This window comes from Pelmatolapia mariae, linkage group LG7 (genome assembly GCF_036321145.2).
Source record: "Pelmatolapia mariae isolate MD_Pm_ZW linkage group LG7, Pm_UMD_F_2, whole genome shotgun sequence".
Classification (NCBI taxonomy): Eukaryota; Metazoa; Chordata; class Actinopteri; order Cichliformes; family Cichlidae; genus Pelmatolapia; species Pelmatolapia mariae.
The window spans coordinates 12595539-12611387 of record NC_086233.1 but is presented as its reverse complement, the minus strand read 5'-3'; the positions used below and the strand labels follow the sequence as shown (position 1 = coordinate 12611387).

The following is a 15849-nucleotide window of genomic DNA, read 5'->3' as shown; positions in this document are numbered from 1 at the left end:
AGACATCGTAAATGAAGCTGAATTTGGGGCTAATTTAAAGTATCTGAGTTTGACTGACAGTTCATATGTGTATGTTTTAGACTCTCCATGAGCAGATGGCTGCCTCAGTCCATGAGATTAGTAACTTGATTGATCCCGTGGCTGTAGCTGCTCGATCTGAGGCCTCCCAGCTGGGACACAAGGTAAACCTTAAGACAACAACTTTTTACAGGCAACACAATTTGGACGATGTGATGGTCCAGCTACAGGCTGAAGAGGACTGAACCTGTCCTTCCAAGTCTGACATGTTCCTTTTATTTTGGAATCAGTTTTGTACTTAAATAAATTATTTGTTGCCCACACATTTGAACAGGTCTCTCAGATGGCCAGTTACTTTGAGCCCCTGATCATGGGAGCCATTGGCACAGCATCCAAGATTCTCAATAGTCAGCAACAGATGGCTGTTTTAGACCAAACCAAAACCCTGACTGAGTCGGCCCTGCAGATGCTCTACACTGCTAAGGAGGCTGGAGGCAATCCCAAGGTAATGAAAGTTGAAATATAATGTCTTCTGGATATGTGTACTTGATTGTACTCTATGTGATTAAGTACCACTGAACACTGAGCATTTTTGCACCGCTCACACCAATGTGCTTCCTTTATCTAGGCAGCCCACATGCACGAGGCCTTGGAGGAGTCCGTGCAGATGATGAAAGAAGCAGTAGATGACTTGGGTGCCACACTGTCTGAAGCAGCCAGTGCAGCTGGTGCAGTAGGTGGTATGGTGGACTCCATCAATGATTCCATCAATAAAATGGAAGATACACCAGTGCAAGAACCTGAAGGCACCTTTGTGGACTACCAGACTACCATGGTTAAGACAGCCAAGGCCATCGCTGTGACTGTGCAAGAGATGGTAAAATATTATGATAATAATGCATGGGGGATAGTTTTTGGTTTGTTGTTCAACATTTAAAAGTTGAGTTCAGTTAGAAATTCTAAATGAATAAAGCATGCTCCCTCTTAGTGAGGATTGAGCATGAAAAAGTACCATATTAGGAGACAGCTGTGGGATTTCCTGTCATTGCCACTAAACAGTTATGAATGGAATAAAACAAGTCACACCACAAAGGCTGTCATATGCAAAAACAGCAAGAGTATCGATTGAACATACTATTGCTATTACTGCATCCTTTCAGTGGTTCAGGCTCTAAAATCTGGTAATTAGTATTTTGGCAGATCCTAAGCTGGGTACTCCTCCAGTTTTTACTCCTCAGCTGTAAAAGACTGATGGGGTATTGTCATCACACCACCGGGTAGGTGGGCGAGCAGCGTGGACACGCTGTGAATGCAAAAAACTGGAGAACAAGGTGATGTAGGAGTTTCAAAATGATAACACAGGTGGCTCTACTAAAAAATCCTGACACAAGTCAGGAAAACTAAATGGAACCAACAAAACTGGAAAGCATAGGCTGTAAACAGAGGTCAGGCACACAGGTAACAAAGACACAGTACCACCCTAGGCATAGGGTAGATTTACATGCAAGCCTTGGGACAACCTCACATTTCACCAACAGAATCAGACTTCTACCAGATAGATGTATGTTATTGAAAAATGTATCTTTTTTCTGCAACCGTAATATTATTTCTGTTACTTATCATTCTTTTCTTGCACTTTAATAGCATTCATTGTGATAAGGATATTATGAAGACAAAAACGCATACAAAGCCATGTGCAAACACACATAATTTCCACAAAAGCCTCTTGATTTCTTTATTATTGACACACTCATTAAATGATCGTATGAAACTCATATTAGTAAATTTGCATTAATACTTAATTCATGTTGACACGTATGGAACAAACTCGGTAACCAGCATCCTCTTATTTGTCTTCAGGTGACCAAGTCTAACACCAACCCAGATGACCTTGGAGGATTAGCTAACGAGCTGACCAATGAGTTTGGAAATCTGGCGAACGAAGCCAAATATGCAGCCGTTACTGCAGAGAATCATGAAGTAAATCAAACTAATGTGTCTAATGTGTGGAGTGTCTATACTTGGAAAGTGTCCTTTCCACAGTTTTCATGTTGTCATGTCTTTGTTTCCAGATTGGTTCTCATATTAAGAAGCAGGTGGGTGAGTTGGGTTTCACCTGCACAAGTCTGGTGACAAAAGCTGGAGCTCTTCAGTGCAGCCCTAATGACACCTTTACTAAGAAAGAGCTGATTGAAAGCGCACGGAAAGTCTCTGAGAAGGTCAGAACACAAGCTAACACATAACTTGTCTTTTGAATTCTTTTTTGGTCAGATCTTTATTAGATCAGCAGTGAAAAAAATTAGACATTTTCTCCTACTCTGAGCCTTCATGTGGTTTTTATTCTTAATTTACCTTTCCATTTATAAAACTTATAAGACTTATTGATTTTCTTGCAGGTCTCCCATGTGTTAGCATCTCTGCAGGCAGGTAACCGTGGCACCCAGGCCTGCATCACTGCTGCCAGTGCAGTGTCTGGAATTATTGCAGACCTTGACACCACCATTATGTTTGCAACTGCTGGAACTTTGAACCGTGAAAATGCAGAAACCTTTGCTGACCACAGGTACTAATTAGAGACCCTCTGTAGGCTATATTACAGATGATTTGTTGATTTGACAAGTTGATTTGTACTCTAGTGTCATGATATGATCAGGCTTTGTGAACATCAGCAATGCATTTTAAACATGCAAACATCTTATTCTGGCTTCAGAAACCAGCAAATTACCTTAGCCTTATTTTGAGAAAGTAAAAATTACACCTGGAGTAAGTAAGTAGTAGTGGAAGGAACTAGGGCCCTGTTCAAGGAAGCATGTTTAGTGAAAATTCTCAATTTGTAAACCCCGGAATGATGGTTTCTGTACCAGAAAGAAAGATAAGGTCATTTTTGAGTCAAAGTCATATAATGTTCATCTTTGCTATGCTGTTTTTTACAGGGAATGCATCCTAAAGACAGCCAAGGCTCTGGTGGAGGACACCAAGTTGCTGGTGGCTGGTGCTGGGGCCAGTCAGGAAAGACTGGCCCAGGCGGCCCAGTCCTCAGTGTCCACCATTACCAAACTGGCAGATGTGGTAAAACTGGGGGCAGCCAGCTTGGGTTCCGAAGACCCAGAGACCCAGGTATGGATGCATTTTTGTCTGCTTCTATACTGGCAAATATGTATGTTTGCTTCTTATGAAAAGGTACAGTTCTTAGCAAATATATTAGACCACCAAAACAAGAAAAGTATTTTAGAAATCTGTCAAAAACTTGCTTAAAACTAAGGATTGTATTGTTATTCATTAGAAAAATAGTAATTTTTATGGCCAAATTTGAGCCAGCGTACTGACTTCTCTGAGAAGTCAGAAGTTAATCAAACATTTAACAACTAAAACTAATTTTACTGTTTAGGAATGCAAATAAATAGCTGTAATTTGGCTTCTTAATGAGAAAAAGAAATGTTTTTATTAAAGAGCTTGTGCATCCTAGTAGATGAACCATTATGGAAACAAAAATAATTATTGTAATTACCGATACTGTTAATTTAAGGCAGCTAGGGCATAAACCTTACATTGGGTGGTGATCAAATAATTTGTTAAGCACTGCATCAGATAACAATTTAAGCTCTGTGCCCTGCTGTGTACAGGTGGTGTTGATCAATGCAGTGAAAGATGTGGCCAAAGCCCTAGGAAACCTCATCAGCGCCACAAAGGCAGCTGCAGGCAAGCCTCACGATGACCCCAGCATGCTGCAGCTTAAAAATTCTGCTAAGGTAAGATACAAAACTAGCAATCAGTTCAAGTCAGTTTTATTTGCTGACACTTTACAACAACAGACACCTTGACTTTTACGTGGTTGTAATTTTTAACAAAGCTTAAATATGTTTTTCTGGCTTGAACATTTCATTTAGCTACCTCCTATACTTTACAAGGAGTAGTTACAAGGGCTTGACACCATTTGAAAAAATAAGGCAACTTAAAAATTCCCTTATAATGTGCAGGTCTGTGGTATAAAGGTACAATTTTACATGGCTACATTAAATCTGCTAAAAGTATACAAAAAACATAGCTGTTTCTGAAAGGATCTGTTGGGAAGCACTTACCGATTTTACACTGAATGACCAAAAGTTTTTACAAATGTGCAGTTCTATCTGTGCATTGACAGATTTGTAATGTTTTATTTTTCAGGAAATTATATTTATCATTGTCCACACATGAAATTATGGTCTAAAGCTACTGTTTCCCACATATTTATTGGCAAGCAAGTCATTGATTTTTTTTTTTTACAATGTGAGAAAATATTTAAATGAACTAGAGTAATAGATGTTATATCTGAGTTTATGCTTCTAAGGACTTCAAAACATTCAGGATCTAAATACATGTCCAGATGCTGATATTGAACAGGTAGTGAAACACACATATACATTTTGTTTTGGTTTAAGTTTTATAAAAGCACACAAAAAAATAAAATTAATTCTAGATCCTGAAAAAACATGATGATATAATGACAAATACAAACTTTTAAAAACAGTTTTATGTGTACATGCAGTTTTATTCTAATCTAATTGCATGGAACCAAGATTGGAAAACCGAAGTATTAAGAGAGGATTTGTAATTATGTTGCAGTGTAATTCTTACCGGTACAATGAATACACGCTTAAGATTAACACATAAATCTGTTCAGTTGTTAAGATTATTTAAAAAGAGCCTTCACCAAATCCAGAGCACTTTGTACTTGGTCTGTATCCAGAAAAAAAACACCCCTTCATGACCTTAAGTGTTTTAAATGTCAAAAACCTAAAAGCAACATCTTCTGGATGAAAAACCCCCAAAATCTGTCCACTACAATAGAAAACAGATAGCATATGAAGAGAAGGAGAGACAAAAATATTTTCTAATATGTAACAAATATAATATATAAAATACTTTTTATTATATAGTGTATATATATTAAAATATTTCTGTTAAGTGCTGCGTATTTTAAAAATCAAATTAAAATATGCTAGTGACATCTAGTTTCAAAATAATCTATCAAATATTTAAGATATTTTCATCACTCTAATGTATCACCACATAATTTGACCTGACTCCTCTAGGTGATGGTGACCAATGTAACATCGCTCCTGAAGACTGTGAAGGCTGTGGAGGATGAAGCCACCAAGGGGACGAGAGCTTTGGAGGCCACTATTGAACACATCAAACAGGAATTGGCTGTGAGTGTGGGACAAATGTTTCTTTACAGTTTAAGCCAGTTGGAAATACCCTGCCAAGGATTCAGTTAAAACACAGGAGATTCCTCCACAGGGGCCATGGCCATTTCCTAACCCCTGTTTCACAAGCCAGTGAAAAGCTTTTAGAATAAGAACCCTCATCTGCATAATGTTATTATCTTCCAGTTCAAAACTTTTGAGGCAACTGCCATCTCAAAGATTTCTTATGGCAGCAAGAAGAGAGTTTTGACTAAAGGCCTTGGTGTTACATAAAATAGCTTTTGGGAACACGTGTCCTATCATGAGGTAAGTAAATTAATGCACAAGGAAAACTCACTAACATTCAACCCGGTTTTATCACACAGGTATTCAACAGTGCTGATCCTCCAGCAAAGACCACCACACCAGAAGAGTTCATCCGCATGACTAAAGGAATCACAATGGCAACAGCAAAGGCAGTGGCTGCTGGGAACTCTTGTCGTCAGGAAGACATCATTGCCACAGCTAACCTTAGCAGAAGGGCCATTGCTGAGATGCTGCACTCCTGCAAGGTACGACAGACCATGAACTACTAAATAGTGTTTGTTCATGGGCTGCCAAACAAAGTTCAATGTGCAGTAATTAATGAGGTCTCAGAGAACAGTTTGGTAGGTATTTTTGTCATAATGACAAAAAATATATACATACAACTTAGACACTATAATATTGGCATTTCCAATATTCAAATTAAATGGGACTGCTTATAATCACATGCAGCTCTAGCCAGAATTACCTTTTAATATGAATAAGATATCTTTCTGCCCTTGCTATCACTGACTGACTTTTCTTACTGTTTGCCTTGCAGCAAGCTGCCTACCACCCAGAGGTCAGCAAAGACGTGCAAATGAGAGCTCTGCGCTATGGCAAAGAATGTGCTTCTGGATATCTGGGATTGCTGGAGCATGTATTGGTGGTAAGATGATATGGAGAGCAGTGAATAACAGGAATTTTAAGCCTCTGTCATGAAAGCATTTACACCACAATCACCTTACCTTCAGCAAGGAGAAATGCATAACAAGCACCTTTTTCAGAAATTCAATCTGAAAGAATATAAAATTACAGTAAAAAAAAATAGCAACATCTAGACTAAAGATGAAATAACTAGTAGATCAGTGTTCCAACATCCAGAAGAAGCAACTGCTATCACAACTAGAGATTGATAAGGTACAAAACAAATTCTACAGCAAGAGGGAGCCAAGACATCAGGTCAGGGGGGAGATTTCATCATTCCAACCCTCCAATCTCGGAGAGAGTGCTAATGGGTGAGGCACGAGAATGGCTAACTAACTAAATGAAGAGGTTTTATCATAAATTCAATGGGGATGTGGTGAACAGCACTAGAGACCAACTTCATGCCAATAACACAAGTATGGTATTTACTGAGGAGTTGCTCTGTCCCCACTGCTGTTCTGCATAAGCCTAAACCCCCTGAATGAGATCATCCATGGGACTGGCTATGGATACCAACTACAGAATGGTGCAATCATGACTCACCTCTTCTACATGGATGACATGAAGCTGTATGCCAAAGTGAATGAGACATCGACTTACTGCTAGGATTTACAGCAATGACATCGGAATGTCATTCGGACTGGATGGTAACAAAGAGAAGGAATGTAGTCAGAACTAAGCGGATTGCACTACCAGAAGGAGACTTTTCAGACATTGAGGACAGCTGTACCTCAGGAGAGAAATCTTCTAATCGGAAGGTTCGTGGTTTGGTCCTTGGCTGCTGCAGTCTGCATGTCAAATATACTTTGGCAAGACACTCTCTGGTGAATCCATGAATCCATCAAAGTAAATATGCGTGTAAATTTTGGATAGAAAGCATTTACTCAGGAAAAAAAGAGAAAAACATACTTATATAAATGGATGTGAATGGGTAAATGAGGCAAGTTGTATAAAGCAATTTGAGTGCTCAGGTAGAGTAGAAAAGTGCTATATAAAAACTAGTCCACAGCTTCAAATAGAACCTGGGTATCCCACAGGCAAATGGGAACCATGAAGAGGCCGCTAGGAAAGCTGCAACCACCAAATACCTGCAAAGAGTAAGGCAAGCCCTGAGGAGTCAGCTGAATAGGAAGAACAAAATCTGAGCAATCGACACCTATGCCCTGCTGGTCGTCAGATACCCTGCTGGAATTATAATATGGCCAAAGGAGTAGATAGAAACCACTGACATCAAGACAAAACCCTCCATGCGTATAGGGTTTATCCCAAGTCCTGCAACCTGACACTGTACGCTAAGGGGAAGGAAGGAGGCTGATGACTTGAGTGTCAGAAGCACTATCTAGGATGGCACAACATAGATCCCTGAGTATATCGGGAAGTTTGTCTAGTCTTGCTACACAACACAGTATAACTGAAAAAATGTAAACATACAGAAATAAAGTCACATCTTGAATTTGAATAAAGAGCACAGAATTGTAATTTTAATGTTTAATTGTTTTAATTTTATGCATGTTTTCATCTATCCGCACTGCTCTTATTGCCCCTGTACTTGATGTTCATCCAGATTTGTAGTTGAACTTTACTAAAAGGTGATATGATACAGGCTCATTACTGCCTTACTAGATAGTATCTGTAAAGCTTAGATATAGTCAAATATCAAAGGAGAGTGATGTACGGTGCAATGTAATCTCATCTACTTTGATTATCTTAGCATTAGTTTAGTACAGGCTGGGATTTGATTAATTCAAGTACATGCAGTATAGGAACAACAGATGAATGAAGCAAAGTAATAAAGTTTGTGACTTTCTTCCTTTATACACAGATCATCATGAAGCCATCTCACGATCTGAAGCAGCAGTTGGCTAGCTACTCCAAGCAGGTGGCAGGCTCCGTCACTGAGCTTATCCAGGCTGCTGAGGCCATGAAAGGTATCTGAACCTTTGATCTTTAATAACTTTGCCTGAAGTTAAAGGATTAATATATAGCACTGTTTTTTTTCTACTGTTCTGTAAAGCGCTATACAAATCCAAGTTTTTAGTTGTCATTATTCTTATTATTATCATCATCATTATTATTATTATTATTATTATTATTATTATTGTTGTTGTTGTTATTATTGTTATTATTAGACACTAGATGGTATAAGATCAGGTAGTTTTGATTCAGTCACTGTCTGTGTCAATAGGGAGTGTCAAATAGGAAACCTGTGTGGCATCCTATAGCCTCAATTTGCTACATGCCACCTAGGTAAACACTGCTACTAACTAGGTAAACCCCTTATTGCCCATAGGATTCTAGGTTGGGGTTGATGGAAGAGTTTAAAATGTGTTTTTGAGCACAGAGTGACAGTACTCTTTTTTTCCCCCGTGTCTTTTAGGCACAGAGTGGGTGGACCCTGAGGATCCCACTGTCATTGCAGAGAATGAACTGCTGGGAGCAGCAGCAGCTATTGAAGCTGCTGCCAAGAAACTGGAGCAGCTGAGGCCGAGGACTAAGCCCAAGGTCAGAGGGTTTTTTACAGAGAACAAGTATTCACACTGATCCTGTTAACCTCAACACCAGGTCACAGTCATTTTGTGTGTCACATCTCTTATGTGCTGACAACTACTCACAACACAGATAATGGCAGCACCACAAAGCTTATTCTTGACACTCTTAATACTTTTCATACTTATTAATTTATTCTTCAAACCAATATTTCCTGTAGACAAGCCCTATTCATTTTTTGTCTGAATATTTTTGTCTCAGCCTCTTCTTATTTATTCTTGCTGTCTTACTATTTATATTTAATTCCTGCACAGTTGGCGTGGGGAATCCATAGTTTCATTGTGCATGTACAGTGACAATAAAGAGCTAGTCTGTTCTATTCTACAGTTAATCATAGCGCAGCATTTTTCTTTGCTATTGGTTTGTTCTCTCAAACAGGAGGCCGATGAGAGCTTGAACTTTGAGGAGCAGATTCTGGAGGCAGCCAAGTCTATTGCAGCTGCCACCAGTGCTCTGGTAAAAGCTGCTTCAGCAGCACAGAGGGAGCTGGTGGCTCAAGGGAAGGTATGTGAGAACCAACAAAAGAACTGATATGTGCATTTAAACATAAGCGAAATCCCACAAATAAAGCTAATAATCATTTCTATCAAGGAGTTTAGTAACATTCATTCATAAATGTCATTTTGATGTCCGTCAAAAATAATTATCCTGGATTTTCAGGTGGGGGCAATCCCAGCTAATGCCGTAGATGATGGACAGTGGTCTCAGGGGCTCATTTCAGCTGTAAGTCTCCTGTTATAATTTTGTAATTTTTTTTAAAGGTATTCCTAAAATATCTAACCACTGAGAACTTTGACTCCATAGGCTCGAATGGTTGCTGCAGCAACCAACAACCTGTGTGAGGCAGCAAACTCTGCAGTACAGGGACATGCCAGTGAGGAGAAGCTCATCTCATCAGCAAAGCAGGTGGCAGCCTCCACTGCTCAGCTGCTGGTGGCCTGCAAGGTCAAGGCTGACCAGGACTCACAGACCATGAAGAGGCTCCAGGTCAGCACTGCATGTTAATTTTTCTCAAGGCGCAAAAACACAGGAGAGCTACTATTACTTCTGTTACTGTGCCACTTTAAAAGGCCTTATTTGGCTAGATGCTGAGGTCAGAGTCACAACTGTCAAGAAGAGACAGAGTGTGTAGCCAGCCCGATAAATGAACATAAACAAAAGGACAAGGAAAGATGGCAAAAGACTGGCGGTAGTATTTAATACTGTCCAAGGTCAGTTTCACATTTTGTTTGTTCTGCATGAAAAAAAAAAACAACATTATTTATAACACACTTAACACAACTGGAGAGGTAAACATGATGTCATGGGTTATTATGGACAGTAACTCAGGAAGCGGGAAACCAGACAAAAGTGGTGCACAGTGGTGAAAAGATGTTTCAATTGTGGCAGTTCCTTAAAGCTGTGCAGCCTTTGAACCATGTGTGAAATGACCCATTTAGTCAGACCCCTAACAGATGCATTACAAAGCTAAGTGACTGTCATATTAAAATAGATGTAGCTGTGGTAGCATTTTAAGATCAATTTTAAGATAAATAGCTATGTAGTCATCTACATATTTACAAGGATATCACTGAACCGTTTGTATTGAGTTTGTTTTAGTTTGAGCCATTTTCTCAAGACTGAAAAGCAAAGAGTTAGGTCCAAAATTAGATCTGACATGGGCAAATTCACGGTGAGATGTGTGCTCGTCATCTCTACTTATGATTCCAACACTACAGTTCTACTGAAGGGACAATAACATTAGTCATGCTGCAACAGCTGAGGCTTTTAGAGAGCACACAGTATATTATAGTGTATTAATAGGCTGGAATTTCAAAGTTTAGGGTTACAGGTGAGCTGCGTGATTTGTACAGCTGCTAACAAGGATTAGCATGCTCTATATTTGGCACAAGTAAGAATGCCCTTTGCATATTGCTTTCTTTTAGTATTTATTAAAGGCTGCTCAGAGATGTATTTCTTTCTGTGACATCATTGGGAATATAATTTCAGAATGGGCAAAGCTCCTGCAGAGTTGGTGTTTAAGGCTCAGAAATTGGTTATATAATGATAGTAAAGCATTTTCACAGGTTTGGTATAACAAATTTACCCTTGTGTAAAATTAGTGACTCTTTAAAAAGATGTAAAACCTTTTTCTTCTTGCTCAAACTCTGCTCAAAAGGGTTGTTATGACCTTTTAGGTGTAACTGATGCTCGGCAGTTGCAAGACATAACAGAAAGTACAAGTATTTCCTGTCACTTCATCCACCCAAAAATACTATCTTTGAGTATAGCTGTGAGCACATCGGCCTGCCAGCCCAACTCATATTCTCTGATCCAATCAGCAGTGGCTTATCTCCTCCTCTTTTGGACCTGCAGCTGCCACCACAGTAATTCTCATACATTTATGTCTACAAGAGCTCTGGAAACAATCTACCCAGTCCACACATAGCACTAAGAACTGGAAATATTAGCCTTGATCTATGATTACACTAGAACCATTTGCTCTTAGCTATATTCTGTATTAATGGTTTCTCTATTAAATGTTTGAATATTTCTGGAAAGAAGGATTTTTGAGCTATTTTTTATTGCAGCCAGTAGTTTAGGGATAACATAGTTAATATTTTATGTTATACCACCTAAAAAAATCTAATATTTCATATGAATTAATTTATAAGAAGAATCCTGGCAATCACAATAACAATAACATTTTCTGTTAGCAAACGAATAAAAAGTCACACAGCATAATGTCCATTGATGCTGTCTGCAATGTTGCCTTCTTGTAGTTCAGTCTTCTCAGTTTTGACTGCTTTACCTCTGGCATCACATAGCACTTCTCCTGTCCGAATGACATTCCGATGTCATTGCTGTAGATCCTAGCAGTATGGATCAGTGAGTCCATGTAGAGGTGTCTAATGATGGTGCCATTCTGTAATTTGAAAGCAAGTTCCCACTTGACCACCTCAGAATTAGATGAACAAAAATGAGCTGTGTTAATACTAAAAATATATTTTTAGTTTCAGGTACTGTAGTTACTAGGCTTAAATGTTGTGCTTTTTAATTTACTTTTGTTTTTCTGTCATTTGGACATCAGCACAATGCAAACTGCACATCAAGCACTTGGAACTGCCTAATGTAGCCATGTTTTTACACTTGCAAATATAGCAAGATAGCAAGATATAGCTGTAACATTGAGAGACGTTGTTCTATTGGCTTGTGTTGTTGTTGTAGTGCCACTCAGGCTGTTAAAGTTGCGAACATTTCACCACAGCACTCGTTTCCATTTTCCATTTGCACTACATCACCTGCAGAGGAGGCATACAATAATTGCTCAGTTGACCATGATTGCTCAATTGGTCATGATAATTTGCATATTAATGATCAAGGAACTGACCTCACAATCCATTGTTCATTAAGTGGGCTAGTTTCATTTATTGTGCAAAGGTACTGTTTATAAGGTTGGGGAAACCTGCAGTCAGCTGAGACTGAAGAAGTCACTTGGATGATACTGAAACATTTCTCCCACTGAAAACGTTACGTCCAGATGAACAGAATCTTTTTTCTTTTTTTTTGGTTTTCTTGCTATGCTTATGCTCCCCATTTGGGAGGATGTAATTTCAAAAGGTGGGCTCTGTGTGAAGGTACTGAAAGTGCATCAGTGCAGTGGAAACTGTAACTGCATGCCTCCAACCAAACTCATTAGCCAAGGTCACAGGCCACGTACCTTAAAGACTTCGAGATTTATCTTCATGTCTTTAAGGCTAAGGTTTGGGAGTGACATGTGTTGCACCTCATTCTTCTCCTTAAGGTAACAGAATTCATAGACATAATATTTTGTTTCATGCATTGTGCCTAGATGATGATATATGATATTTAGACAATCAGGGAGGGAAAAGGGCTCCAAGAGAAATTTTCTGTCTGTGTGGAAGTGGATGTTCCTGGATTCAAACAGATTTACTGTGTTGTTATTTATTTATTTTTTCTCGTCTCAGCCCACTGGCTGATTCAGCCCACTGAGCCTCAAAAGGAGAAACCTTGTCTTCATTGAGCCAAGTTGCCCAATAAGAATTGTTTGGCTTTGACTGATGTTTGGGACTGATCCTTGTTGCCTTTTATAGCTTTCCTCCTGTGTCAAGAACAAAACAACTGTTATGGTTTTCTGTCAGAGCCCAGTTGGACTCATTACTGCCTTTCCAGGAGTTGCTGTTTAGTAGAGAAAGGTTGATGACTCTGTTCTACATGCACCTCAAAGACTCAAATCATAGACCATTGGTTAGACATACTGAGTGTCTTTTATACGTTTCTTTTATAATTTTTTCCATCTTTACTCAAGTTTAAAGCCTTTAAGTTGTGATTTGACTTGAAATATTGTGTGTGTTTCTGCAGGCTGCTGGAAATGCTGTGAAAAGAGCCTCTGATAATCTGGTGAAAGCAGCACAAAAAGCAGCATTTGAAGAACAAGATGACCAGGCTGTGGTGGTCAAGAGTAAGATGGTGGGAGGTATTGCTCAGGTAAGTTAGAGATCCAAAGCACATAACTACATGTAACTTTGCCTTCAGTCTCATTGTGTGTTGTAAACTCATTTGTGTTACATTTCTATATTCGTGATAAAGCACTGTCTCATGTGTATGTGTGACTGTGAAGTGTAACAGCTGGGTAGCTAAGCAGGATAGGACTGAATTAGAAAAAGGGAAACTGGAAGTACTGGATGGGCATGTGGCTCAGCTGTAAGCACCACTGTTTTATAGGAAGAAAGGTCAAGTTCATATCTTTAGTATGGGTTAGGACTTAAGTGTGCGGAGGTCTGGATTGGGATCTGTTCATCTGACTTAAGTTCAGTTTCATGTGTGTGATTGTGAAACAAGTGTTTCTTAAGTGTGGTGACATGCTGACCAATTGTGTTGTGTTGTAGATCATTGCCGCTCAGGAGGAGATGCTACGGAAAGAAAGGGAATTGGAGGAAGCCAGGAAGAAGTTGGCCATGATCAGACAGCAGCAGTACAAATTCCTCCCATCAGAACTGCGGGAAGATGGCCAGGAACAGTGAGAGAATAAGTGTGCGTCTGTAGCAGCATGCAGTGTCGTCAGCAGAAGTCATCTTTGGAATGATAAGGACCTGTTCTCAGCTCATTTTTAAGTGGAGAAAACTATAACATATAACTATAACTGTAACATTAAACAATCTGACTTCAATTCCACAGCAAACTGTTTCACATTTAGTTTCAAAAGTTAACAATGACATTCGTAACGCTGATTAAGGTATCTGTACTTTTGATTATATGGTTACATACCCATCAGTATCTTTTTCTCTATTTTGAATTCTTTTTTTTCATCTTTGTGTGTACATGCTGTGTAAAATGGCAGTCACGCCATTAAATTATACTTGCCTTAACTGTCCTAGATATAGATATCTTATATAGGCAAGCACAATTAATGCTTCCATGACAATTATGCAGAATCTATGCAAATTTTATATGCCGTGTGTGCGTGCGTGTGTGTGCAGGTATGCGTGTGTGTGTGTTTACAGACAAAGTGCCTTGATGTATAGGAGTTCATTGTGAAAAAGAGATCTGTGGTTGTATGACAGTAATGATATTCAATATGTTAATTGACGTACTGGTTAAACTTAATATATAAAATTACACATTTTAAATCTAAATTGGGATAAAATAATTATACAGTGGAAAAAAATCATAGTTTTTTTTATGACCTTCAGAATATGTTAAAAGGATATCCTCCAGTACATTGCTATGTTTTTCTGTGTGGGTTTTTGGATTTAACCATCTACAGTATTTAGCCAGAAATCAGACTAGAGGACTCATTTGTGTTCAAATTATGAAGCCATATATTTAATTTTTAAATATTTGAGATTGTTGCAAAGAGTCCAGCACTGTCAGGATTTCTTTAAACAAATAAAGTGTTTTAAATTTATACCTTTATGTATTATGTACCAGGGACATGGGATCAGCTGTAAGTTTATACTTATATCCTAAGTTTTTAGTACTTTCTATGTAACATGACTTTTGCTTGATGAGGATCTAGTAGAGAAAAATTATGAATATATTTTTGCAATTACGCAGTGAAATAGAGTGTATTTGCAACAGGAATATTTGACATTAAATTGACTGTATTTGGATTCTTAGTGGTTATTGACTTGCTCCTATGATATGTTATTTGTGGGATTTTTCTAAAGAATTCCTATAACTGAAAAGGAAATGATCTGAGGTATATATTGGCATTTTATATGGATGAACACAAAAATAGATTATAAGATAATGATTTAAATCTGCCCTTACGTTGGCCTTATTTTCTTTTGCATATTATTTGCATATTATTTTTAGGATAGCTAGAGCAGTATGCAGTATAACATACAAAGGCTTTTTAAAATTTTGTGCACATTTTGACTAATTATAATGCTCATTCACATTAGTACCGATGATGGACACTGTAACTGTGATTTATATTCAATAAAGACAGTGTTTAAAGAGATGTTGACATCTGTTGTTTAACAGTTTGTTTGTCCCAACATAGATATCATGTTCCTAAAAGGTGAAAACTCAGTGTTACACAGTGGAGAATCTATAACACAGCTTGCATTATTTTCAATAAATATATTTAAACAAAATGTGTTTGGAACTATATTCTCTATTTACTCTTTCCCCTCACCCTCAACCAGTCAGAGACTGCTTATGCTAGATCTGCTTTTCCTGTTAAAACTTCTTCCCTTCATCCTCCCTACCATTGCCCAGTGCTTGTTTAAAGGGCTTCTTTACATTACAATAAAAAACACCTTTAGACAATTGTTGTGAACTGAAACTACAAAGTAAATAAAGCTGAACTAAATGGATATTAGCCACATGTCTCACTAGTTACCTTATTGCCTCTAAATAGCAGTAGTGATTGCATAGCTCGCAAACCTGTATCTTGTACGGACTAACACATTGTTAAATCATCTCACTTTACCTGAAATCATCACACCCCACTGCACTACAAAGCCCTTGTGGGGACTTTCTCAACTGTGATTAGAAAGTAGGACCTCCTCATTTATACAGATAAGTAGAAATGGAGACTCAATAAAAATACATGCTTTGGTTTAGCTACCAGTTTTCCCAGATTGTAGGTATGTTATTA

At 38.4% G+C, this 15849-nt stretch overlaps 1 protein-coding gene across 2 annotated transcripts in view; it reads left to right on the top strand.

Annotated features, from left to right (window-relative positions):
• The window catches only part of tln1 (talin 1), a 56996-nt gene extending 41648 nt beyond the window's left edge, over positions 1-15348 (top strand). For both annotated transcript variants that reach the window (XM_063477913.1, XM_063477912.1), the window contains exons 40-57: positions 81-182; positions 353-523; positions 647-895; positions 1879-1998; positions 2091-2237; positions 2415-2581; positions 2952-3135; positions 3642-3767; positions 5091-5207; positions 5570-5755; positions 6049-6156; positions 8017-8122; positions 8572-8696; positions 9120-9245; positions 9402-9464; positions 9546-9728; positions 13104-13229; positions 13631-15348. In XM_063477913.1, coding sequence (XP_063333983.1) covers positions 81-182; positions 353-523; positions 647-895; positions 1879-1998; positions 2091-2237; positions 2415-2581; positions 2952-3135; positions 3642-3767; positions 5091-5207; positions 5570-5755; positions 6049-6156; positions 8017-8122; positions 8572-8696; positions 9120-9245; positions 9402-9464; positions 9546-9728; positions 13104-13229; positions 13631-13765 — 2541 coding nt within the window. In that variant the 3' untranslated portion in view covers positions 13766-15348. The remainder of the gene's footprint in view (positions 1-80; positions 183-352; positions 524-646; positions 896-1878; positions 1999-2090; positions 2238-2414; positions 2582-2951; positions 3136-3641; positions 3768-5090; positions 5208-5569; positions 5756-6048; positions 6157-8016; positions 8123-8571; positions 8697-9119; positions 9246-9401; positions 9465-9545; positions 9729-13103; positions 13230-13630) is intronic.
• The last annotated feature ends 501 nt before the right edge of the window (positions 15349-15849 follow it).